General features: G+C 37.3%; 2 protein-coding genes across 3 annotated transcripts in view; one reads left to right on the top strand and one right to left on the bottom strand.

The window, feature by feature from the left end:
• The window catches only part of FBXL13 (F-box and leucine rich repeat protein 13), a 187870-nt gene that overhangs the window by 61998 nt on the left and 98173 nt on the right, over nucleotides 1-27699 (top strand). The window contains exons 8-9 of the mRNA XM_007187164.3: nucleotides 4679-4774; nucleotides 7226-7358. Coding sequence (XP_007187226.3) covers nucleotides 4679-4774; nucleotides 7226-7358 — 229 coding nt within the window. The remainder of the gene's footprint in view (nucleotides 1-4678; nucleotides 4775-7225; nucleotides 7359-27699) is intronic.
• Nucleotides 1-27699, bottom strand: part of LRRC17 (leucine rich repeat containing 17) — a 48928-nt gene that overhangs the window by 3952 nt on the left and 17277 nt on the right. Inside the window, exons 2-4 of one of the 2 annotated variants that reach the window (XR_009008852.1) lie at nucleotides 25159-26063; nucleotides 16885-17040; nucleotides 10857-13544 (exon numbers count right to left, since the gene is read on the bottom strand). Coding sequence is in view for 1 of the 2 variants with exons in the window: in XM_057550078.1 (XP_057406061.1) it covers nucleotides 13147-13544; nucleotides 16885-17040; nucleotides 25159-25927 (1323 nt within the window). In the remaining variant the exon portion in view is untranslated. Of the gene's footprint in view, nucleotides 1-8627; nucleotides 13545-16884; nucleotides 17041-25158; nucleotides 26064-27699 lie in introns of those variants that run through there. The other variant, XM_057550078.1, reaches the window with a different exon arrangement.

The raw sequence follows: 27699 nt of genomic DNA, 5'->3' as shown, positions 1-27699 counted from the left end.
GTGAGGTGGATGGACCTAGAGCCTGTCATACAGAGTAAGTCAGAAAGAGAAAAACAAATACTGCATGCTAACACATATATATGGAATCTAAAAAAAAAACAACAAAAGGTTCTGGAGAACATAGGGGCAGGACAGGAATAAAGACACAGATGTAAAGAATGGACTTGAGGACACAGAGAGGGGGAAGGGTAACCTGGGATGAAGTGAGAGAGTGGCATGGACATATATACACTACCAAATGTAAAATAGATAGCTAGTGGGAAGCAGCCGCATAGCACAGGGAGATCAGCTTGGTGCTTTGTGACCACCTAGAGGGGTGGGATGGTGGGGGTGGGAGGGAGTCGCAAGAGGGAGGAGATCTGGGGATAGATGTATATGTATAGCTGACTCACTTTGTGATACAGCAGAAATGAACACAACATTGTAAAGCAATTATACTCCAATAAAGATCTTAAAAAAAGAGGGCTTCCCTGGTGGCGCAGTGGTTGAGAATCTGCCTGCTAATGCAGGGGACACGGGTTCGAGCCCTGGTCTGGGAAGATCCCACATGCCACGGAGCAGCTGGGCCCGTGAGCCACAATTGCTGAGCCTGCGCGTCTGGAGCCTGTGCCCCGCGACGGGAGGGGCCGCGATAGAGAAAGGCCCGCGCACCGCGATGAAGAGCGGTCCCCGCACCGCGATGAAGAGTGGCCCCCGCTTGCCGCAACTGGAGAAAGCCCTCGCACGAACCGAAGACCCAACACAGCCAAAAATAAATAAATAAATAAATAAATAAATAAGAAAATCCTTTAAAAAAAAAAAAAAAAAAGCTATCTATCTATAAAAAAAAAAAAAAAAAAAAAAAAAAAAAAAAAAAAAGATCTTAAAAAAAGAAATAGTAACTGCTCTCTTAAATTTAGTGTTTATCATTTCCTTACATCGTTTGATAGGCAGAATAATAGTCCCCTGTGCTACATGCCCCCCCCACCCCAATCCTCAGAACCTGTGAATACATGGCAAGAGTCTTTGCAGACTCAAGTTAAAGATCTTGAGATGGTGAGATTATCCTTGTTTATCTGGGTGGATCCAATGTAATCACAAGGGTCCTTATAAGTAAAAGAGGGAGGTAGGACTGCTTGTAAATACATCTCTCCAAGGGCCAGATAAGCACCAGTGTCTCTAGCGTTTATTATCTATAGATGTCTTCCAGGTCCTGGGACACATATCTCCTTGAATGTAAATTATTAGGGATCTTCCTGACATCTCGGGAGCTTGACCTAGGGAACTAGGCCAGATTATACACATTTGACCTTCTTGGGGAGACAAGAGAAGTTTTATTATCCTTTTAGATCAGAGAAATTAACTAGACAGATAGCTACAGATCTAATCTCCATAGTATGTGGAAAGTAAAATGTTTATAGAGGAAGTGAAGACAAAACATTACCTTTTTATCATATAGATTTCTGTCTCCAGAGGCTAGAGCTTTTTACAGGAGCACTGAGGAATCCAGGAAGGATTTTTACTTCCTCACACTGATTTATCAACAATTGAGAATTTTGATATAATCTTTCATCATGATTGTGGATTTGTCAATTTCTCCTTGCATCTTTGCAGCTATACTACTGGATACTTTCATTTAGAATTGCTATATATCTTTAGTAAATTATTTGAATTGTTTTCTTTAATTATAATGTAGTGACCCTCTTTATCAAATAAATTTTAAAAATCCACCTAAAATACAATACTGAACAAGATGAACACAACTGAAAGGAAATTTGATAGCTATATTGATATCAGAGGGGAAAACTTTAAAGCAAAAACATTATTAGGGATAATCTTTGTCTTCCAAACAGTGAATTTTGTTAAATTTATTATTACTAGATATACTTAGATCCATTTTTCTCATCTTATTTTATACTATTTATTCTCTTTTATGTGCTTCTGTTTTGTCCTTTCCTGCCTTTATTTACTGAATTTTAAAAGCTACCCCCTTGTCCCCATTTTCATGTGTTAGAAGATATCCATTCTATTTCCACTATTTCGATGGCTTCTCTTAAATATTTTTGACATGTGCATTTACCTTAATAAAGCCTAAAGTAAATTAATAGCTATACTTTCTTCCTGACTAATTAATGGAATTTAGAACATTTTATCTCTGATTACTTTCTCCAGTCTTAGAATATGAATATATTCTAGTGGTTTTGTCCCTTGTTTTTTGTACTCCCACGTGTCATCATCCTTATATGTTTTTATAAGGTTGCTGGGTTTACCCTTATGCTTATTAAATTTCTTTGCCCATCTTTACTATTTCATCTCACTCCTTTCCTCTGATTTCAATGTCCTTTAGAAGTTGTTTTGTGATGGGTCTATTGGAGGCAAACTCTCTCAGTCTTTGTCATAGAGTGTCTTTACTTAATACTCATCCTTGAGTTGTAATTTACTTGCATGTGGTATCTGAGATTGGTAAGTATTTGCTGCTGACTATGCTTTCTGTGACTGCTAAGTGACATTCTTTTGTAGGTAATCTGTCTCTGGTTGCATTTAAGGTTTTCCTTTGCTTATGGCCTTTTGCAATTTCACTACAAACCCATGGTATCTTGATTATCCTGTTTGGGATTTCTTGTGCTTCTTAAATTTGAGAATTGTTGCTTTTCATCAGTTCTAAAGCAATTTTGTCTGTAATATTTTTGAGTTTTGCTTTGATTCCATTCGCTCTGTTCCTTCCTTCTGGAAATTCTATAAAGATATATAGAATATTGGACCTTTTTATGTTATATAATGTGTCTCTTAACCTCCTTTATATTTTCCATCTCTTTATCTCTCTGTGCTTTATCCTGTGTAATTTCATTATACATAATCCAGTTTGCTATTTCTTGTATTAGCTGGGTTTCTTCTGCTATTTAACTCATCTGTTGAGTTTTTAGTTTCAATCATTATGTTTTTAATTGCCATTAATTTTATTTGGTTTCTTTATAAATCTGCCCAGTCCTCTTTCAACAATAGCTTTTCTCAAGAATTTTTTTGTCTTCATCACCTTAATGTTTTCATGATTACTGACAATTTTATTCATGAAGTTATTGTTTTTCTGTTGTTGACTCTTGTTGGACTTTTTTTCCTTCTTGTGTTTTGTAATTTTTATTGAGAGCTCATTTTGTTGTGGCTTAATCTGTAGGAATTCTACAAGGCCAGGTTTGAGGGTGTGCTTCTTTAGAGAGAGGGTATTTATTTCTGCCAAATGCCCCATAATTACTACCAAGTTGGAAACTCTTTTCATGTTAATGTATCAAATACAATTACAAAGTTAATAAATTCAAGTTAGATCCCACAAATAATTAAAATTCAAATTCCAATGCACACAATAACTGGTCTTTGGTTACAAATTCTTTGGGAAATTTTTTTCATCCCAGGCTAGGTACTTTAGATTTTCTCTTGTCAATAGCAGTTTTTTGTTTTGTTTTTACATCTCTCTTTTTTATAATCCTGGATTTCTCTCTCTCCCTTTCTCTGTCTCCTTCTCTTTCTCTCTCTGACTCAGTTATGACCTCCAGCATTGTATAAGCCTGGTAACTTTTTCTGTCCCTGCATGGCCAGTAAAATCTGAACCTATTTGTTATGAAAAGCAGCAACCACCTCCACCATTCTCCCATCCCAAGCAGCTATGGCATGGATATCTTATTGTGCGTCTGGGTTTACAAAGACTGGGGCCCTGGATATTTTCCTTACTTTCTTGAAAACTCAGTTATTTTTTAAAAACAAATGTTTGTTTTAGAGAGTAGAAAAGTGATTATTAGGGGTTATGGGGTAGGGGAAATAGGGAGTTTGGAAAAAGGGTATAAACTTTCAGCTATAAGATAAATAAGGTCTGAGAATCTAAAGTAATACACGGAGATAAATAATCTAATACACTTTAGATTAAAAGTAATCTAAAGTCAACTAAATAATGACTATGGTTGATAACACTGTGTTGTATAATTGAAATCTGCTAACAGAGTAGAACTGAAATGTTCTCATAAAAATAAATAAATAAAGATAAGTATGTGAGATGTTGGATATGTTTAATTTAACTAGATGGGGGAATCCTTTTACAATGTATACATAAATCAACTCACTATGATGTACACTTTACAATTTTATGTCAATATACCTCAATAAAGCTGAAATTTTAAAAAATTTAAAAAGGAAATATTTTTTAAAATGTTTGTTTTAGCATTTACTGATGTTTTGTATCAAGAGGATTTCCAGATTTTCTAGTCTACCATTTTTCTAGAAATAGAAGCCAAAGTGGGTTTATTGATCTTTCCCAGGAATCCTATAACTTTAAAAAGAATCCAGTTCAGCAAATAATTATTGAATGCCTTCTATGTAGTACCAGCTACTATTTAGGGAAATTATTCACTTTCTAGCAGAATACCACTTTCATTCAGAAAATAAAATAAATCTACTTATCTTCCTCACCATCCTTCTGCAACTATCAATTTGATCACATTATATCAAAGGCATCATCAGATAAGTTCTAGAACTCTAGATAAAATTCCTACCTTCAGATAAAATTCAAGCACATAAACCCCTGCTACCACAATATACGGATTACATTACCATTATTAACACACACACACACTCACACAAAATGGTAAATTGAAGAGTTAGATCAAAATTCACATATTTTTTCAAAATCGTGAATTTTTTTCTTTGTGTTTAGATTTTCTCCTACCTCAGTTTAAGAGATGTGGTAATATGTGGTCAAGTTAATCACTCCTGGTTGTTGATGACACAAATGAGCTCATTGTGGAACGGTGTAAGTAGACACGACCTGAAGCCATGTCTTTCTTCTAGTTCTCAAAGGAGAATAGACTGCTATAAAGCCACCTGTAATGGGGACTACCTTCTTCCCTGCTCCACAACATGGGGCCACAAAAAGTAGGTGCATTTGTTTCTCTTTTGTCCAGGCACAAGCCTGAAGGACAAGATAAAAAAATGTTATTTGAAGAGATTCAATATGAGTATTTTCTAATTTAAATAGTAGAAATAAATTGAATATTATTTTTGGATTGAAACAAAGCTCCATTATATCTGAGCTAGGCTTAACATTGCCTTACTCAAGGAGCTCCAGAGATATATTGAGAAAATGCAAGCAAGGTGCTTACTGTAGAGCCTGGCATGTAGGCAGCACTCAATAAATATTAGCTAATATTGTTGGTTCAAAAAATACAACGAAGCAGCACAAAATATGGAGTAAAGGAAAAAAAATTATTGAGCATGAAATAGGGCTAAAATATACAACATGTAAGCAAAGCTTGTTTGATAATTCTTAGTGTATTTGCATGCACATGTACACACACACACTCAGGAATTTTCTAATGCGGACTCCTAGGCTCATGCCTCTGTACTGTTCTTGTCATTGCACTATTTTTGTACTATTCTCATAAACTAGAACAAGCTTATATTTTTCATTCCAAAGAGACATTGGGTGGTAGGTCTTAGCCAACAACAGAATAAGCATGTGTTATCCCGGATGACCTTTCTTTTCTTTTTCTTGGAAAATTGCTTTAATCTTAACAACTGTGATCATTTATGCCATCAACAAATGTTGGAGTGGTAACATTTTCCTTGTCGCCTAAGTCCAGTAAATAGCTGGCTTCACCACCCCTCCTTAATTGCTATTGACTGGAGGACAAATGATATCATGTGCTCAGACTGATCCATGAATAGGTGGTCGGGGCCATTCTGCAGAAACTTTGACAAAGAAACTAAGAGGAGTTGACAAGGTACAGGGAATCTAGCTCCATAAGTCAACTCAGAATCTTTACATCTCATCAGAACACCATCCCATTCTTGGCTATACTGCTCTACTCTCACCTTATGCAGCAATGGCAATAAGAAAATGTGCTTCTGTCTTAGTTAACCCCTCTTAGCTACCAAATTTAGTATTCCTGTCTTAGATGTATTTTTAGTTGAAGGCAGTGATTCTTAAGCTTTAGAATGCATTAGAATCATCTGAAGGGATTGTTAAGACAGATTGATGGTTGCCACCCCCAGAGTTTCTGACTTAGTAGGTCTGGGGTGGGGCTTGAGAATTTGCATTTCCAACAAGTTCCTGGGTGATGCTGATGCTACTGGTCCCAGGACCACACTAAGAACCACTGATTTAAAGTAATAAATCTCTTACTTATGTGACAGATTAGGTGTTACCTTTTCCTTTGGAAAAGCAATAAAGAAGAAAAATAAATAAATTCAAATGATCTGGAAGAGAAAGAACATGTACAATATTAAAATCAGGACAAATCTTGCAGAAAACTGGCAGAAAAAGCCAGCACTTCTGCCAAGACTTCATTGGGTAAAGATGAAGAAAATATGAGCATATGGCAGTGAAGAACAAAGCCAGGATAGGAAGTTAAGCTGCTTTATGTTCAGCAAATTTCTCTTTCCTCAATTATGCGTTGTCCTTCATTTGCAGTTATTTTTTCCTTTATTTGTGAGTGCTCAAATGTGGCGCAACTATAACGAACATTTTAGCACAAAGAATAGTTTTGTTCAGAAGGCAATGAGAAAGTGGATGTTCATATACTTAACCTTTTAGCTGAAAGATAGTATTAATACTATGTTATTGTTATCAACTATACTTCAATTTAAAAAATACTATGTTATTGTTTATCAACCAACCCTGGCCATTTGGAGCTCACATAAACCTCTGTGATCTTCAATTTTACATATAATCAGCCAGGTACACTCAGGTCATCTTTCCTTTTCTCTAGAACTACCCCCTCCAAATTATGAGTTATGAAAAGGCCAGTATAGACCACACACTCTAAATTGTCTTTCCCATAGTCAAGGACTCAATGTATAGTTTGTGCTCATGAAAAAAGCAGGCACACATTAATGATGAACCCAGGAGGGTTCACTGACATTGAAGAAGGGGGAAGCCTTGGGGCTCACCTGGAATTATAGGGGCGCTTCCAGGCCACTCTAAGACAGTTGACTCTGTTGAGGGGTGGATGTGAGACCCCTGCCCTCCCAGCTGTCAACCTGGACTGGACATTTGGAATCTGTTTTTAATTAAACCTAGGAATGACCATGAAAAAAAAATCTATTTGTAATTAAGCCTGGGAATGACCACAAAAAACCCAAACAAAAAAATTGAGTGGTGAGATGAAGAAATTTTAGTTCTTTGATGCTTTAAAAATATTTTAAAAGTTTTACATGCAAAAGATCTCTCTCATTTCTTAATGTTTTTGTTTATCCTTTTTAGATTGATTTTTCCGCAGTAAAAAATATAATCACAGATAAACACATAGTGTCTACTTTGCAAAGGTGGCGTCTAAATGTGCTTTGCTTGAATTTTCGTGGTTGTGTTCTCCGATTGAAAACTTTGAGATCTGTCAGTAAGTATGTTCGTTACAACTGTTTGCCTTGCTTTCTTGTATTTTAAAATGGAAACTTCAATTACCGCCATAGGCCATAAGAATGCCTACTAAAACTATTTAAAAGTCCTATAATATAGTCAGCTCTTGCTGGATTGTATGCCCTGGGAGTTGGTCCTTTGGTCATTCTTATTGACTGCTTTTTTTTTTTTTTGTCTAACATTTTTCTATCTATATGTCATTAGTTTATCCACTAAAAAAATACAATATAAGAACTTCTCATTAAAGAAATTCTAACAATAGACAGTAGAAGCAGAAATCTACCTTCATCTCCCTCAAACCCATTCACTTACCCCATGGTACTCAACATTATCAGTCTTTCTGTTTTTCTAAAATACATTTATGTATTTGTGATTAAAAATACACAATTTTAACTTTTAACATTAAAGGGGTCATACTGTCTTATATTTTCTATTATGTCTTGGAAATCTTTTCATGTCAGTACATATAGAACTACTAAATTATCTTCCCATACTATGGCTATACTGTAACTTATTTAACTTTCTTCCTATTGATGGACATTGAGGTTATTTCCAGTTTTTTCCAAGCTGTTTTGTGAAGTCTGTATTTAATTGTCTTAGTTCAGGCTGCTATAATAAAGTTCCATTTTGGCTGGGTGGCTTATAAACCATAAAAACTTATTTCTCATAGTTCTAGAGGCTGGAAGTCCAAGATCAGGGTGCCAACGTGGTTGGGCTCTAGTGAGGGCCCTGTTCTGGGTCATGGACTTCCGTCTTCTCCCTGTATCCTCACGTGGTAGAGAGCAGGAGAGAGAGCTCTCTGGAATACCTTGTGTAAGGGCACTAATCCTATTCATGAGAGTTCCACCTTAACTACATCCCAAAGGTCCCACCTCCTAATACCATCACATTGTGGGTTAGGATTCCAACATATGAATTTTGGGGGGACACATTCAGCCCATTGCATTAACGCATATGTCCTTTGAGGTACATTTTTAAGTTTCCATGTGTATTTCTGGAAATGAGAGAAAAAATAGATTTCAAAAAGTATATATGCATGTTGACTTCAGATAATGAGAAAGAATGCCATAAACACATGTAAATATCAACATGGATGAGTCTAAAGATATTAATGGGCAAAAGCAAGTTGCAGAATGATATACATAATCTAATACCATTTGTATACAACGTTTCAATGTGTAAAATAATACCATATACTTTATATTTGAAATAATTTCAATACTATATATTCAAGGGCACTTGTACACACACACACACACAGTAAAATATAAAAAGCATGCATGGGAATCAAAAACCCCAAATGCAAGATAGTGGTTACCTCTGAGGTGGAGAGAGTTGAATGAAATGGGGAAGAGGTTCACAAGGGGTTTCAACTGTTATCTGTAATATTTTTTTAATTGAAAAAGAAAAAATACAAAATGGAATAATTCTAATTGGTTATTGCTGGTGCTGAAGAAAGCAGTAGTTTTATATATGATGTTATTTTACCTGATCACATATTAAACTATCTTCTTGGTTTTAATAGTTTGTTGGTTGAATCTTTTAGGTTTTCTAGGTAGACTATCATGTCATCTGGAAATATTAACAGTTTTATTTCCATTCATTTCTATTCTTATATCTTTTACTTCTTTTTTTTTCTGTAGCAAGGATATGCAGCCATTTTGTCTTGTTCTTGAGTCCTTTTCTCATATTTTTAATGAGAATGGTGTTAATATTATTATATCTTTTAATTTCTGGGACATACCCTTCATAAAGATATCATGCTGCTCCATCTTTTACAGCAGCCATCTTATGCATGTTCCTCATTCAATCTGGTCATGTCTGCCTTTGGATTTTTAGGAACTATTAATTTCTGATCCACCAAGACCATTCTTTTTTGTTTTCCAAGGATATTGTAGATTAAAAATCATTTATTTCTTGTAATTTGGGTAGGAGAGGAAAACTGAAACATGTGCTTAGTCTGCCATCTTAAACCAATTTGTTACATTTTTCTTCTTTTGCTCTCTTTCCTTGTGATTTGGTGACTATCTTTAGTGTTTTGTTTGGATTTTTTTCTCTTTTTGTGTGTGTGTATCTATTATAAATTTTTGGTTTGTGGTTACCATGAGGTGTATATACAGCAATCTTTATACATATTTGATTATTTTAAGTTCCTAATCTCTTAAGTTTGAATGCATTTTAACAACCCTGCATTTTTACTCCCCCCAAGTTTGTTTTTGACATCATAGTTTACATCTTTTGTTTCGTGCATCTCTTAACTACTTATTGTTGATATAGATGATTTTACTACTTTTGTCTTTTAAACTTCCTACTAGCTTTATAAGTGGTTGATGTGCTACCTTTACTGTATATTTGCCTTTACCGATGAGATATTTTTCCTTTTGTAATTTTCATATTTCTAGTTGTGGCCTTTTCTTTTCCACTTAGTGAAGTCCCTTTAACATTTTTTGTAAACCCAGTTTCTTTCAGCTTTTGCTTGTCTACAAAACTCTTGATCTTTTCTTTGAATCTGAATGATAGCCTTGAGTAGATTATTCTTTTTCCTTTTATCATTTTAAAAATATCATGCCACTCCCTTCTGGCATGCAGAGTTTCTGCTGAAAAGGCGGCTGATGGTCTTATGGGAGTTCCCTTGTTACACTGTTGACTGATACATATTACATCATATACATATTACATCATTCACCAACACTCCACCTCCTGCAGAAAGAAGCCCCAACATCTCACAGAATTTAGGCAAGTAGATTCTCATTACTGAATTGCTTCTATTTGCTAGAGCAGGAGACTTGTTCAGATTTCTCAGAAACAGACGTTAATTGATCCAGGGCGTAAACTCCAGAGGAGGGGATGGTTAGTAAATGAATAATCTGAACTGTTTAATGTTAAATATCTTTCCCAAATAATCAAGAATTAGGTCAGAGCTGACTCAGGCTTAGGACTCAGGAGAACTCAGCTTGTAGTAAATCTTATTTACTTCAGAAAAATCAAAGAATCTTAGAACTAGTTGAAAAAAAACCACACTTGGGTATTTGGCTAAAAACTCAAGTGACATTTAAACATATATGTTCAAATATGTAGATCTCAGGATTGTATTATTTTTGACTACCATAAAATATACTTTAAAAAAATCTCTTGAATTTCATCACCTCTTGGACAGAAGGAAGTTGCAAAGGCAAGTTATTAATCAATCAAGTATGAAATTGGCAGAAAGGGTGGATATATGTATATGTATAACTGATTCACTTTGCTGTACAGCAGAAACTAACGTAACATTATAAATCAACTATATTCCAATACAAATTAATTAAAAAAAGAAATTAGCAGAAGAGGAGGTATCTAATTATTAATTCCATCACTGATCAACTATGCTTCCCTGAAAAAATATAAACTCTGATACAAAAAAAGAGCAAATTTTAAGCTTTTAAAAATGTATTTAAATTTTGGCCCTGGGAGATATTAGCAATTCTAAATGACTTACTTTTGGATGGTCTGGATCAATTTCTATCATGATGTGTTCCAGAGCTTTATTTTCAAATAGATCCCTGGGAATGATCCTGAATATAAAAATAAACCAATAAAATTCCCAGCTAGCCTCCAAAAATTAAACCAGAGAGTAACTTGAGTCCTTTCTCTGAATCAGATTTAATGCCCTTATTTCTTTCCAGAACCCTTACATTCCCACTGTGTGCCTCTGTCTTCCACTGAGGTCCCACCTGGCTTTCTCCACCATCAAATCTTGGATGTTTTCTTTAATATTCCACTCTGAGTGCTCATCAACAATAAGTGAATTTATTACATCTCTCTGGTAACACTTCAAATTTAACAGCTACCTTCAATACCTCATGTTGAACAATGTGAGAATCCGCATGGAGAACCAGTATTTCTAAGTCTCCACCCTGACCCAAACCATTGATAAAATGCACATAGCGGTTAGAACCTTACAATCCAGCGTCATTTCCTGAACCACCAGCTCCAGCAATTGTTCCAGCTTCCCACTCTCTTGGTTTCCCATACATATTAATAGAATTAACTGACTTGACCCAAAGATTATCGCCCACCCTCATAGGTGTTTCAGGAGAAAAAGCACCTACTATTCTTTTAGTGTCTGTTTCTGGAAGTTCTGATGTGAGGCAGCCATGACTAAAGGTAACGTTTAGAGTGCTCTGTAGCCTTGCACAGTAGAAAGGACTTAGGTGGACCTGAATCCAGGCTCTGCCACCTGCCAGCTTTGTGGCTCTATCCAAGTTACCTACATTCTAAGCCTTGGATTCCTCATCTAGAAAAGGCAGATAATATTATGTACCTCAGAGGGATCTTGTGAGAATCAGAAATAGAATACGTGAAGCTCTTAGCACAGTGTCTGGCCTCTAATAGGTGTTTAAGAAATGTTCAAGGGAATTCCCTGGAGGACCAGTGGTTAGGACTTGGTGCTTTCACTGCTGTGGCCTGGGTTCAATCCCTGGTTGGGGAACTAAGATCCTGCAAGCCGCGTGGTGCAGCCAAAAAAAAAAAAAAAAAGAAATGCTCAATACTATTTGTTTTTTACCATGTTCTATACTTTGGAAATTTGTACAAGTATCAGATAAGACCAGTTGCTAAGCTTTGTATGAATACCTTGATATAAGAAATGGAAATATATTCAACTCAGTGAAAAGAAAATCTGCATAAAAAGGAAAAAGTGGTATTTCTAATGATATGTACATATTTCTTTTCATTTTATTTTTCTAATAGTACAGTACTATCAAAATACAAACTGATGGGGTCAGTCTCCAGACACTTCCTCTCTTTCTGGTGATTGTTTCTCCAAGTGATCTAATTTTAACCTGTGACGCAAATCATGGGGCTTCTCTTGAGTACCACCTCTGCCCTCAGTTGCTTCTGATATCACTTCCTTTTTTGTTTGCTTCTTTTTCATCCCAAATCTTGACCCTGAATCCTAATTTCATCCTGTTTTATGTTCCTTGACATATTAGCTTAGCAGGAAGGGCTCTCAGATCCTTCCCACTAACAGGTGGCTTCCTAGTCTGAACTCTTAAAAAACCAGTGCTGTTTCCACATTTACTAGTGTTTATACCTGTTCAGAGCTCATGTTCACATCATCTACAACTGCTTCTGAGAGTCCCATCTTCTGAGCGGTCTCTAATATAATTCTCAGATTCTTGGCTTATTGCCTGTGGCAATTCTCCTTCAGGTCTAGCTTGACAGTTTTTTGCAAGGATCAGTGAAAAGTAGTTGAGAATTTGGGTTTACCAGGACCTCATTTTGGAGTGCACAGGAATCGGAAATGGAAATTTATTCAATGCATAAGCTGACTTACTGAAAAAAAAAAGTTGGGGGGCAGAGGGGAGAGAATTACATTTTATTATTACTAAGCATTTGTATCTCTTCATTTTGATCATCTTTAGGTATGTACAAGCAGCTCTTGAAAAGCATGTAAAAATGAACCAGGTTTTTTTTTCATTTTCAAAAAGCAGTAAAAACATTTATACAGAACATTATGACCTAACGCCATCATTAGGACCCAACTCCTGCAGGTTACCAGTGTGGAATCATCATCAAAAGCTGTTCTGCAAACAGGCAGGCAAGCAGGATGAGAGTATTCCCTTGATTACTATACTGTCACAACAATAATAATAATTAAGGGAACCTTCCTTTAGCTGGGTAACCCTGCATAAATAGGTAAAACAGTTAATCAAAATGTAAACATGCGGTTTTCCAACACCAGCTTAGCAAATACAAAATTAGCTGCAACCAGAACAATTTCTAAGTTATCCCACAATAGTGATTCTTACACTTTGTTTCTTTGCTGTGTGATCCTTATGTATTTTTTCCCATTCATCATCTTCTGTATCCTGGTCAAATGTTTCAGGGTATGCTGGTAATTTTTCTTTGGGGCATTCGTCGTAGTAACTCCGAACATATTTTCCCACAAACCACCCTTTGTATTCTTTGGGCATTTTGCACTCCAGGCCATTATAGTGCACGTTGTAGTGATGCATTAACCAGTAGTAGAGGTAGTGGATGTTGTAGTCACATCTCCAAGGGTTATCTCTGAGCCACAAGAGTTTCAAAAAATACAAGTCTTCTAATACTCCATAGTCAAAGTTTTGCAGACTGTTGTTTGATAAATCTAACTCTTCTAAATGTGTGAGTCCTAAAAAAGCAGCTAGAAACAGAAAATATTTATTAAACCAATGAGTAATTGGGTTAAGTGCACTGTATAAGGATAAATTTAAATTAAAAATAAGAGAGTTAATTCTCTCTATTGAAAATAAAGGAAAAGATTTCCCTTCCCCTCCTTTTTCTCAGAGTTCTTACTTTAGAAAACTTGCAAGTACTTTCTCTTCTCTTTGAAATGTGTACATATCCTTTAGAAGACTAAAGAGGCCTTTTTCAGCTTTATGAGGATCGTCCTTCTTAAGAACCTGGGAGCCATCTCTTTGAAATGGAAACATCAAGGGAGATAACACCTGTCTCCCAGTTTCTGTGGGAGGGTAGGAGCCTTCTTCCAAGTCACAAAATTACCTCTTGCCATAAAGATAGAAGTTTGTTTTCCGCTTGATAAAGCCAATTAGCTAACACAGATGCCAACTCACTTGCGAGTGAGGTTAGAATGAACAAAGTTTGACAAACGGTGCTGTCAAGTCTTCTTACTTAAGAACTAGTTATCGTTTATCCTGAAAACACGTATGTGTTAGGTTGTATCTGCTTGGCTATACAAAGGGTGAGATTTCTTTCTGTCTCTGCAATCTCTTAGCAGATTGCCTGTGATGTACATCACATTCTGGTTTAATGCTTATTCAATAATAAAAGAATCTTCCTTCTCTACTAGCTTTGTGGAGAGGATTTCTGTGTTAGGTGAAGACTTCGGTTTTAATTATATTTCCCTAACAGTATACGTGTCTAAACGTAAAATTCTGAAATACGTTTTTACTCAGACAAAGCTTTCCCCTTGATTAAACTGACTAGAATACAATATTTTATTTGAAAAATCAGTTTTAAGTTAGCTTTCTAAAAATGTACTTTGTGCTCATGTGCATTTTTTAATACTCACTGGAAAGATGCCACAAAAAAGGCATGAATTAGGGAAATATCTCAAATGTAAGACATAAGTGTATAAAAAATGAGAAATGTGTTTGAGGGTGATTTGACAGCTCTCTGGGATATAACTCTGAAAATGCCTAGAAAATAGCCATTTCCCAGTTTCCTTCCCAGGGAGAAGGAATTATATTCTTGTATTGTCCAAAACCAAAAAAATTTTTATCAGCATTTTGAAGACATCTGGTTGTATTTTGGCAAGCTATGGTAGCTATCAGCTTTGAATCCATATGTATTTAATTCTGCTGGAGGGTGGCTAATTAAAACAAATATCAAACACATAACACGAAATAATACAACAAAAAGCTTTTTTTTTCCCCTCTGAGAGTAAAGAAATCTAAACCTATATTATCCCTACTTCAGTTGATGTAAACTGATCAGGTACTCTAGAATTTACAGGTCAACGCTCATTTCAAATATTTTGTTTCTGTTTCAAACATTTTCTCATTGCTCTTTTAAAATACTCTCGTTAGAGCATACAGTGCCCTTATTTTGAATTTGAAAAATATGCTCTCAAACTAATACCATTAACTATTTTCATATCATTTGTTATCAGACAAAACCCTTAATTCCCCCTAAAAGAAGTCTGTTTTGGTGCAAAGCAATGACTTGGGTCATTGGGAGAGGGGAGCAGGTGGCTGGGGAGGAACAAAAGGTCAGCCCTTGCAATGATAGTTCTGAAGACACTGCAGTTTAAAAAATTTGCTCACATTTTGTGAGTTAATGATCTCACAATTTTCTTTTCTTTTTTTTAAAAAAAATTTATTTATTTATTTTTGGCTGCGTTGGGTCTTTGTTGCTGCATGCGGGCGAGCGGGGGGAAATTAGACACTTGCCCAGGGACCCGAGACAGGCATGCTTGTCTTGCAGTTCTTTGGTTCTCATTGAGCAAAAGAGGATCTCCACCTCCAGATTCTTCACCCTGTGGCCTGGCTTTGTGGAGACCGGCTACCAGTGACTGACCTGCACACTAATACAACGATCGCTTCGTTTGGGAGAAGAGTATCTCTATAGCATTCTTATTCACTGTAAAATGAAAATTGCTTTTGATCTCAAAATTTGAAGATACTCCCAAGTTTACACTATCTGTACAGGCTAAGGTATGAGTGTAGCATATTGCTGTTCCTTTGAAAATTTTTTAAAATTATGATTTCTTAATATTTAAAAATGTTATTAATACTAAAATATGCCTTGGTAGCTCTAGAATATTCATTTTCAGTTTTTACTTCTACAATGTTAAAATCCTAATGTTCTGTTAATGGTATTAAATTACCTTTAAGAAAACAAGAAACAATTGTACTCAAAATGTTTATGACATTAACATTGCACTATTAATAGTAGTAATACACATTTTTAAAGACAGAGCTTTTCAAATTGTGAAGGCACTGTGAAGGCACAAATATTATGTACATTACAAATCTGATCAACATTGCAGTAATTCTCAGTTCTTTCTAAAATTCAGTGTGTTAACTTACCATGCTCATTTTTGTCAGAGGCTTTGCTTAGCAAATGGAGAAGAGATTTGAAGTATGGAAAAGAGAATTGATCTTGATCTAGGATTAGATAAAATCCATCTGGCTCTAGTTTGAGCACATTTTATCTTAATTTATGAGCACACTAGATCTTAATTTTATGAGCTTAATTTATTTTGCTTAGCAGATTGTTTCAAATTTACTTTAAACAAGTTAAAGTCTTACTTTAAATAAGTTTGGACTTAATGAAAAGCAAAGAAAATGCCAGATCTGAATTTCCTTTTAAAAATCACAACATGTTTAGCATATTATTGACCACTAGCCACATACCCTATTTTTTTTTTTTTTTTTTTTTTTGGCTGCTTTGGGTCTTCATTGCTGCGTGCGGGCTTTCTTTAGTTGTGGTGAGCCGAGGCTACTCTTTGTTGCGGTACGTGGGCTTCTCATTGTGGTGCCTTCTCTTGTTGCGGAGCATGGGCCCTAGGTGTGCAGGCTACAGTAGTCGTGGCGTGTGGGCTCTAGAGCGCAGGCTCAGTAGCTGTGGTGCAGGGGCTTAGTTGCTCCGTGGCACGTGGGATCTTCCTGGACCAGGGCTTGAACCCGTGTGCCCTACCTACATTGGCAGGCGGATTCTTAACCACTGCGCCACCAGGGAAGTCCTAGCCATACACTCTTATTTTTAAAATATATTCTACAAAACACTTCTTTTATTTGGGCCAATTGAATGACTGTTGCTTATTACATACTTCATAAAGCAGCAGTTTGGCAAATATTTCTGAGTGCCAAGCAAGTTCTACTATAAGCATCATGTTTAATTTAAATTCAAACTTCTTACTAGTTTTTTAAAAACTAAATTGTATTTACTATAAATGTTGCCATAACAAAAAAACAGAGAACACATGTCACCTGTTTAAAAGGCTATTCTGTGGAACTCACCGGGATCTATGAATTGAATGCCGTTGCTGCTGAGGTTTAATTTCTTTAGCTCATGAGCATCTTCAAACTCCTTGGGTCGAAGTTGGTTGATTTTGTTGTGTGACAAGTCAAGTTTAACAATGTCTGGAGGAATGTTGTTTGGAACTTTCTTCAACTCTGGAAAAAATAAAAATGTTCAGGTTATCAAGCTCTCCTCTTGCCCCCATTTGCTCTCTCACTCTTATCCCTGTGTGACTGAGGAGTCAGCTCTTGAATCCCATCTAAAGCCGAAGAACATTACTATATGAACAAGCCTCAGGATATGCTAAATTCCACCAAAGCCCAGCGAACCAAGTGCATCGCACTTAGAGGAGCAGATATCTCCCTGCTGAACTGTTCTGAGAAACTTCCTAGAGGCGGCAAGAAATCAAGAAATCAAGAGCACGACAGCAGGCAGTGAAGCTCAGCTGGCTGGGCATCAGGCGGGGTGGGGGTGGGGGTGGGGGATCAAGCCTGGCCGTCTGTTAGAATCACCTGGGACGCTCTTACAAACAGAAAGCTGAAACAAAATGAAACCCACAAATCAAACCACCCTACCTGCCTCCCCTCCCATTCCCTTCCCACTCCTCTGAGAGCTTTCACTATTAATTATTGCCTCTTTGTTGCATCTTCATTTTATCCCTCTCCTCAGACTCCCTCTGTCAACAAATAAGCTCGGATCTTGCCATCCTAAAAAAGAAACAAAAAGCCCTCGACCTTGATGACCCTCAGGCTGTTACCTTATTTCTCCTTTCCCTGGATGCTAAAACTGGAGAAAGAATCGTCCTCCTTTGCTCCCCCTGCTTCCTCATCACCCAACTTATTCCCTGAATCCTTGGACTTCATTTATACTCCACCACTCCTCCCTGACTCTTCCCAAGGTACTGACTGAAGTAACTGTACTCCTCAGGAGAAACAGTAATAACAATAGTGCTGCTGCTGCTGCTACTACTACAACTACTACTACAACTACTACAACTACTACTACTACTACTACTACTACTACTACTACTACTACAACTACTACTACTACTGAGACAACAATGACTACTACTACAAAAAAGCCTCTGGAAGAGGAGTCCAGTTATTTTTCATAGGTTAATAGGAAATCAAGGTTCACCTAATTTATCTCTTACTATTTATATTTGTCTTTAAATCATGCTTTAAAGTACTATAAAGTGTGTTTATTTTATATTTTAGCATAATACTTGCCCTTTCTTTTAATCTTTAGCAAACTATTCTGAAGAGGTTTTATTCAATTTTAAGTAGGGCAAGTGAAGCCTGTGAAGACAAACAAACCTGTTCAGACAAAAGAAAATTAGAAGCAACAAATAAAATGTCCAGATTAGTTCACACCCGAGAAACAGCATGACCCAAAGACTTTCTGAATAAGTAGAAATTCCTTGAACTAGGTACAGTAAGTTTATGAAAGGTGGTATCCATTTTCCATAATTCCCTTTTTGCTATAGAATAATTGACTTACTGATAATTTTGTCCAAATATTAAAAAAAAAACCCTTCTGGTATATATGATTTCTTAACTCATAGTATGTTTACTTTCATAAAGACTCAGTCTTATATCCCCCTTTCTTTTAACAGCTCAGAATCCATGGTTAATGGGATGGTATTGGTAGTTCCTTCTTTGGTATCCTTATTACTGCTAAATTTGCTTTTTCTTCTTGATGGGATCTTGGTATCTTAGTACCTATGTACAAGAACTTTTTCTACGTGCCCTAACAAGTATTATGTGACAAGAACTCTATGAGCTAAGTACATTATCCCCATTTTACAGATGAAGAAACTGAGGCACAACTTGCCCATAGTCACACTCTAGGATTTTTTTTTTTTTTTTTTTTAATAACACCCAGGCTCAGCGGGTATAAAGGGAAGCAGCTGACAATTTTGCTGCTGTATCTCTGCCTTGAGTGTTTGGGTTTTTTTTTTTTTTTTTAACATCTTTATTGGAGTGTAATTGCTTTACGATGGTGTGTTAGTTTCTGCTTTATAACAAAGTGAATCAGTTATACATATACATATGTTCCCATATCTCTTCCCTCTTACGTCTCCCTCCCTCCCACCCTCCCTATCCCACCCCTCTAGGTGGTCACAAAGCACCAAGCTGATCTCCCTGTGCTATGCGGCTGCTTCCCACTAGCTATCTATTTTACGTTTGGTACACACTCTAGGATTTAAACACAGACATGCTAGCCCCCAAAACTATGCTTCTAACCACTATGCTCTGCTGCGTATTCATGGTACCTTCCTGCTTCACTTATGCTGTTCCATCTGCTTAGAATCCTCAAGCTTGTCACGTAGGGTTAAGTGGGGATTGGGGAGCAACTGGGGTGGGGGTCAATATATTGGAATGGCCATAAGACCTTTCTGGCTCTGTATTTAAAATGACATCTCCCTGCTTTCAAGTAGGCAACAACAGCAATAATAATACCATTTCCTGCTTTTTCTCAATGGCAGTTATCAGCATCAGGCACAGTGTACATCTTACTGATTTTTTTCATTTTTGCACCCTCCTTGCCATGGAAGCTTCCTGAGGGAAGTTTAGAACAGTGCTTAATATATCATAAATAAATAAGTAGTATGTGGCAGCCAGCTTCTAAAATGTCATCCAACAATCTCCTCTAGTGATATTCATGCCCTTGTATAAACTTCCCCTTAAGTATGGGCTGAACCTAGTGACTTGCTTCTAATAATAGAATGCAGCAAATATGATAAGAGCTCACTTCCATAATTAGGTTATAAGAAATTGTGACTTATGTCTGGCTAGCAGACTCTCTTTTGCTGGCTTTGGTGAAGCATGTTGCCATTCTGGAGAGGCTCACACGGCAAGTAATTAAGGGTGGCCTCTGGCCAACAACCAGCAAGGAACTCAGGCCCTCAGTCCAACAGTCCTTGAGGAACTGAATCCTGCCAGCAGTCATATGAGCTTGGAAGAGGATACTTTTCCAGTTGAGCCTCCAGGTGAAACCACATCTTATTGCAGCCTTGTGAGAGATCCTGAAGTAGAGGACTCAGCTAACCCATGTCTGGTTTCTTGACCTACAGAAACTGTGAGATTAATAAAGTGTGTTGTTTTAAGCCACAAAGTTTTGGGGTAGTTTCTTAGGCAGCAACAAAGTTATCTAACCAACATATGGGAAATAATGAGCTCATTAAATGTGTTGAGTTTAATGATTCAGGAATATTGAGCCCTCTTGTAATAAAAATGCTTTGAAAATTTGGATTGATTTTATTTCCATCCTCCGATAAGACATTGTTTTGCTTGACCTAGAGTTGTGTCTGCCAACATATAGAAAGGTGAAAGATTTTAAGACTTGAACTTATTATAATGTTGCAACGCTGAGGTAATCCTCCCTTTAGGACCAGCAAGACCCTGACTGGAGAGCTATATTCTCTCTTGGGCACTACATGTAAACAAGGAGATGGATATCCCAGGAAAAACTGAAAACCACAGAGACACTTGAGGACAGGCAGAAGAAATCATTTCTTGACATTTAGCATTTGGAATAATTATTGAGAATGGCTGTGGCATTTTCTTAGAAGATTTTTGAAAGAGGAATAGAGTTTTATTTCAAAATACCCAGGATCCCACCTCTCCTCTCTTCCTTCACTGCTACCGCATTGGTCCAAGCCACCATCACCTCTTGTCTGGATTATCCCAATATTGTCCTAAGCCCAGGTGATCATGTTAAAACATGTGAGATCCTGTCATTTTACCAGATGGCTTGTCATCCTCCAGATGGCAGAATCCTTTAATTGCTTCCCATCTCACTATGAATAAAAGCCCAAGTCCTCACCAAGGCCCTACAAAGCCATTAAGGGCTGTAGGTCTTCCTTGCCACCAGAGTTAGTATCTCCTAGGTCCTGGAAAACAGCCTATTTATCAGTACTTGCTTGCTGAACCCACATCTGCTGGGCTGGACATGAGGGTGAATGACAGAGACCTCCCGAGCAACCACTGTAGGACAAGCTAAAGCGGGTTAATCACAAATAAATGGGTAGAAAAAAATGTTTATGAGAACACCCTGAAACCCAGCTTAAGCAATGTGGCAGACCTGTGGAAGAGGAATATGAACTGCAGAACCAACTTTGGCATTGTTACCGGCAGACTTGAGTAAAAATAGGATCCACAAGTAATACCAGGAAATGCAAACCAAAGCCTTTACTAGTAGGCTTAGAAAAACAGGGAAAAATCTTATTTGTTGTATTGATGAGTAAAAACGGTTCTTTAGTTTTTAACCTTAAACTTGAATGAGAAATGCAAATGTTGATGTGAAGTATGTTTGTCTTTGATAAAGATTACACAAATACAAATTTCCCCAGACCAGAAGTCAAATTTGGTCAATGCCCCCATTTCTAGACCAGGCACCACATGGTTATTTGCTGCTATCTGAGATTTTTGGTAAACCTTCAACAAATATCATATTTACTTGATTATCACCCCTAACAAGCATTGCCTCTCCCCCAACCAAACCTTGCTGATTTTGAGGAGGAAATTGGGAAATTTTTTCCATGTAATTTCTCATTTAGTAGGCTACCTTGATTGTCAGCAATGTCAGAACTACTCTGAAGGCTTGGTAGTGGTAGGTAAAGAGATATATAAATGGTCCTGTGTATTGCAAATAAAAGATTCTTAATTATTGTTCAAACTAATGGTGAAATTATCTTCAGAGGCAGCTGGGAGTAATTTATGGTCATAATTCTCCCCAGCCCTAATCTTAGAAGTAAAATAAATCCTTAAAATGGTAAATTATTCTGGTAAATGTGAAGCTAAAAAGCAGTTTTAAAACCCTCTCATGTATTTTTGGCAAATCCATCCATCTCAATATGGCATAAACATGGCTTTCAACTAATCTCACATTTATTCCCTTTGAAAGACTAAGTTTTGTTGGCAAAGTGCCTGTCACCCAGTGAATAAAGCTATTGTTTCTTTTTTTTGCCGTCAGATGTTTAAGGCAAAAATAGTGATCTTTGAGGTCTATGTGGTCAAACTGGCATGTATTAGGTACCCTACACACACCATATGACTCATCATCTGTCAGCTGGGAAAGGCACAACTAATTCCCGAGTTAAGGGAATCTGTATTTGGGTTCCTTGAGTGTGATCACGTATATGATGAATTGTACAGAGCCTAAGAGGAGGGTTCAATACTGGAAGGAAGCACCCAGAAGGCTTTTATTTATTCTTCTTGGTTAATAGGCATACCCAGAATCTTGAAGGAAGAGAGGACAGTGCATGGTGGCCAATGGCTTGGGAACTGCCTAGGGATTGCCTATGTGACCTTCGAAGGGCAACTTAACTTCTCTACTCCTCAACTTCTTCCTTCCTAAAATGAGGATAATACTAGTATTTCTTTTAAGGTTGTGAGGAGTAAATGACAATGCATGAAACTGCTATGTCTTAGGCACACAGAGCATTTAGATGGCAGCTCTCATTAATATCACTGCTAGTTCCACTCTTGATGGCATGTTTTAGGCTTCTTTAGATCCTACATAGTGTCCAACATGTGAGCACAATCAAAAGTATTACTACCCTCTGGCAGGGAGTTAGAGATGAACACTGCTGAACATTTATTCTCAGTATTTGACATTTATTATCTAGTTATAGAATGGGATAAGGAAAACTACAATGGATAAAATTCAGTGTCATACTTGAGTTCCAGCCATGATTTTAACTTCTATGTATTCTTATTTTTAAAAGTTGCTTAAATTACTGCTTTGTAAGAGCAAAGAAAGCAGCTCAATTATTATCATCAATCTAAAGAACATGGCCCTGTGCCAGGCAGTACCAAAGGGAATTTAATAGAGAAGACCTTTGATTTTAAACTTATGGGAATCAACAATATATCAAAAGATGAAAATTGTCAGCTGAATCAACAGACTGATATCAACCATAGTGAGTGATTTATACTGATGATATTAAAAGACACTACTACCCTTCATTTTATAATCTAAAAAGTATAGGCTCTGATTTATGTCGTCATTAACAAGTGGAGGAACTTGAGTTGTCCTTTAGGGTTAGTATATATGTACTAACTGTGCATGTCATATAAACTTTATTTATACCGTTTTCCAGTAAATCATGTGTTTTTAAAGCATGAGGAATGAATTTATGGGGCATATCTGCAAGGTTGTGTTTAGACAACAATAAGTTGAGGAAGGAAAGCAATAAAAAATATATTTGTATTTTTATAAGTTGATTTTTGCCAAGAAAAAAGAGAAAAATATCATGGAAAAAAAGACAAAGGAAATAGGCTCACTGGAGAGGGAATGGCCAAAGAGTAGAAAAGCAGTAAAAAAGAAAGCTATTTCCTACTATGTTATCTTTTCTTAAATTACAGTGTGGTATAGCTGTAGAAATCTTCAATTTTGTGTTGATAGCATTTTTCTCAGATAATTAATGAGCTTAACTCTACTATTTTCTCTTTGTCACCTGATGCAGCAAGTGCAAATTAACTTTAGCTTGAGGATAGAACCTTAGCGATATCAAGTAGTTTTTCTAACTCAAGTCTAGGAATAGTAGCTTTGTATTAGTTTTTAAAATATATAATTCAAGTTTTTAAGCATCACAAAGGAAATCCTAGTAACACATGCTCTTTGGCATGAAGCACCAAGTACCCACCGTTAACCGTGTTAGGAAAATTCTACCCAATCTGGCTACAGAGAAACTTCATGTACTGACTTTTCTGGAATTCCTTAATGCTTTCCTTGTTCCAGCTGCTTGTTTGAACATGGTTAGATTAATTCTGGATGCCAGCAGGCTCAGGTGGACCAAGTTTCTAATCTTAGTTTTGCTGCTTACCTGTGAGACCTTGAGCTAGTGACTGAACCTCCCTTAGCCTCATTTTCCTCAACCGTAGATGGGGATACTGTCAATACTACCTTGCTGGCAGCTGTAGACAGCATGTGTGTGGAATACCTGGAGCATAGTAGGTTCTCAATTAATGAGCGCTTTCTCTCAAACTCAGAGGATCCCACAACGGCATCTCCCAGGTTACGATACTGTAATTGCTCTACTCCAGCATCAACGATATATAATTCACAGAGTGTCATAGTAAGCAAACCTTTTGGTGTCATGTAGTCGTGGTGTGATCTAACCAGGTGCCACCTTCCACAGTCAGAGAGAGGGAGCAAGTCTTGAGCATGAGTTCGCTGATAAACGAACAAATTTATTCCTGCTTCTTCAAAGTCCACAGATTCCTGCCTATGGTTTCCTTGAGAGGAGCCAGAGTCTCCATGTTTCTGTTAACCTTTCCTTTCTGTTCTTAAAACAAACCCTCCTAAAATAACGGGAAGGAATGATACTATGCTCTATATGACCCTAATTCAATGACATCTGTCTTTAATTTAATATTACATATAAGTTATTAACCCATGCCAGAAATGAAACACTCAAATGCCTTGTTGTCCTAGGGTAGATTAGCGGTGCCCAGACCACACTTTGAGAATGTCTTCACTAACGTGTCAAGAGCCTTACTGAAATCTCCCATCTGTTTTATTTCATGAATTTGTCCTGTATGCACAAATCCCACACACTACTAGCCCAAGATTGTGTGCGATGTAAAAGCCAGTAATGATTTGCAGAAAGTAATATTCTAGAAAGCTATTCTTAGTCTCATAGTTCTTGGATTAATACTTTCAACTTAGTTTTTTTTCAATATTTTTATGTTTTATTTTGGATAATTTGGGAACAATTAAGATACAGGATGTTAGCAAATGTTTTTGAAAACCTTGAGACTAAATTATAACAACTACAGACACACCATCACTACAGCCCACTTGGCTTCCTTCTCGTGGTGTTCTCACCTGTCCTGCTTTGCACATGGTTTTCCTTGAGGTTATTATCTCCCCACAGATGCATACCATGTTTTGAATTTAATTGGTGTAAATCAGGTTATACGGACAGCATTGGCACTTGATTTCATACCCACTGGTTTACCTACATAAGTTAAATTACATTGGATTTAAGATTAAAGAAACTTCTTACAGCCACAGCTTGCAATGAGCAAATAAGAGTAGGACCCAAATGGCTGCCCCTCCTGAGCATACCTCCCACCCTCCTCTAATGTTCCCCCAATCACTAACCACCCTGAGCTCAGAGTAAATTCCATTGTCACTGGGGAAAGGTTTCTGGTGGAAATGCTCCCAAAATTCTAAGTCATGGTGGGGGATGCAGAGATTCCTAAGATTCAAAAAGCATTTTTAATCATCCATGAAAATGAAAAAGTAAGAAACTTACAAACCTTTTCTTTTGCAGTCCAGTGTTCGTATGGGAAACACGTAGTTGTGGCAAAGAGCCGAGTCCACCTTGGGCTTGATGACTGGGGGTTTCCCTGACACTTGGGGTTTCGGATCCAATTGTTCCTTTTCTTCTTCATTACATAACTGTTCAGATTTTATCTGCCTCAGTTTTTTATTTTTTAGTCCTTGTGGGCTTTCACACTTGGCGTAGTTCCCCAAATTCCGGTTCCTTGGAATCTGCAACATTGAAATAAGCGTTTCCATCTCACAAGTACAATGCCAGGGATTGTCATAAAGACGCAGGTAGCTCAGGAGAGGTGTGTAAATGAACACTTCCTCTGTCAAGACTTTGATCTGGTTGTGCTGCAGTAGGAGAGTGGTAAGTTTATTTAAACCAAAGAAAGCCTCACTCTCAATTTTGGAGATCTCATTCTGCTGCAGATCCAAGCTTTTCAGCTTTTTAAACTTGGAAAACATGTTGTTCTTCAGTACGCGGATTTTGTTTCTTGCTAATAGCATGTGCAGTAAATCCTGAGGCCAGCCGGGCAGCACATAAACTAGTTTTCTCTCTTGACAATCTAAGTATTTCTCATGAAGATATGTGTACACTTCACAGGGGAGGCCTGGAGCGTAGCGTTTGACCAGGCTGGAGCCTTTCCGGCTCCCACCAGCCCGGCTGTGATTCACTCGGTTTCTCGCACCGCCAGGGCTTCCTTTGCGCTCAGCAGCTTTACAAAAGAAGAGCAGGATTAAGATGGTAACCACGCGCATCCTGACATCCAGCTGGCCCCAATTACTTGGTGTGACAGGTGGAACAATGAAAGTATTCCTTTGAAATCCAAGTTTGGGTAATCTTAACTAATGCAGTTCAGGAACAATGAGACCCAGCTGAGGTACGGTGGAGTCCCTAGATTGCAGGAGGAAAAAATATTTAGAGACCATCGTGAGCACCGCAATTGACAAATAATAGCAAGTTTTCAAGTTACTTTTATGTTTACGCAAAGGCATTCCGTTAATAAAGGCACACGCAGAAGAGTGGTGTAGACGGCTCCACACCCTCCTACCTGCCTGGTTTGGTGGCTAAATGTGCGGGCCCTGAGTGTGAATCAAGGCTCTTCTACTTGCTGAACTGTGTGACCTCAGGCTAATTATTTAACCTCATCTCCAGCACCTGTAAAGTGGGACTGAGGATACCTCTAGTATTGTTGGGAAGATGAAACAGGCTCATGTGCATCAGACAATTCACAGTGCCTGATCCAGGGGAAGTACTCCACACTGTTAGGACTTAGCATTATGAAAACTGAAACTGGATTCAAGAAATTAAAGGGATTCTCCTTACAGCTTTGAGATGTGCAAATAAGAGTAGGACTCCAATGAATGTTCTCCTGAGCTTATTTTTTTCTTTCCTTTACTGTCTCCCAATCACCAATTATGTTGAATGTGGGCTCCAGAAATGCTCAGGGTAAACGGCAACTGTCCTTGTCATTTCCTGCACACCTTGGCTCAAATGTCACCTTCTCAGCAAAACCTTCTCTGATTGCTCTATTTAAACGTAGTACCCCTTCCCACTCGCTGGTTGCCCTCTACTCCATTTCTGGTTTTATTTCTTTCCAGGGCACGTATCACCATCTGTTATTTCTGTTATAAGATATTTTGCTTCTTTTGTTTATTGTCCTTCTCCCCCAACTAGGATGTAAACTTCCTAAGGGCAGGAATTTTTCTCTATTTTGTTCACTGCTGTGTTTCCAGCACCTATAGAGTTTCTAGCACATAGCAGATTCTTGATAAATATTTGTTGAATTGCATGAATTCAGGTAACTACTCTATAAAAATATTAATAATCTCATAAATTTAGTTATTATATTTTTTGGTATCTATTTTTCCCTTAAGTATTACTGATGACTTCCAAGAGCTGCACATTTTTTTTTTTTAAACATCTTTACTGGAGTATAATTGCTTTACAATTGTGTGTTAGTTTCTGCTGTATCACAAAGTGAATCAGCTATACATATACACCTATCCCCAGATCTCCTCCCTCTTGCATCTCCCTCCCACCCTCCCTATCCCACCCCTCTAGGTGGTCACAAAGCACCGAGCTGATCTCCCTGTGCTATGCGGCTGCTTCCCACTAGCTATCTATTTTACATTTGGTAGTATATATAAGTCCATGCCACTCTCTCACTTCACCCCAGCTTACCCTTCCCCCCTCCCCCTGTCCTCAAGTCCATTCTCTATATCTGTGTCTTTATTCCTGTCCTGTCCTTAGGTGCTTCAGAACCTTTTTTTTTTTTTTTAGATTCCATATATATGTGTTAGCATACGGTATTTGTTTTTCTCTTTCTGACTTACTTCACTCTGTATGACAGACTCTAGGTCCATCCACCTCACTACAAATAACTCAATTTCGTTTCTTTTTATGGCTGAGTAATGTTCTATTGTATATATGTGCTACATCTTCTTTATCCATTCATCTGTCAATGGACACTTAGGTTACTTCCATGTCCTGGCTATTGTAAATAGTGCTGCAATGAACACTGTGGTAC

The sequence above is a fragment of the Balaenoptera acutorostrata genome, chromosome 7 (genome assembly GCF_949987535.1).
Source record: "Balaenoptera acutorostrata chromosome 7, mBalAcu1.1, whole genome shotgun sequence".
NCBI classification, from domain to species: Eukaryota; Metazoa; Chordata; class Mammalia; order Artiodactyla; family Balaenopteridae; genus Balaenoptera; species Balaenoptera acutorostrata.
This window is presented reverse-complemented; position numbering and strand designations above follow the sequence as displayed.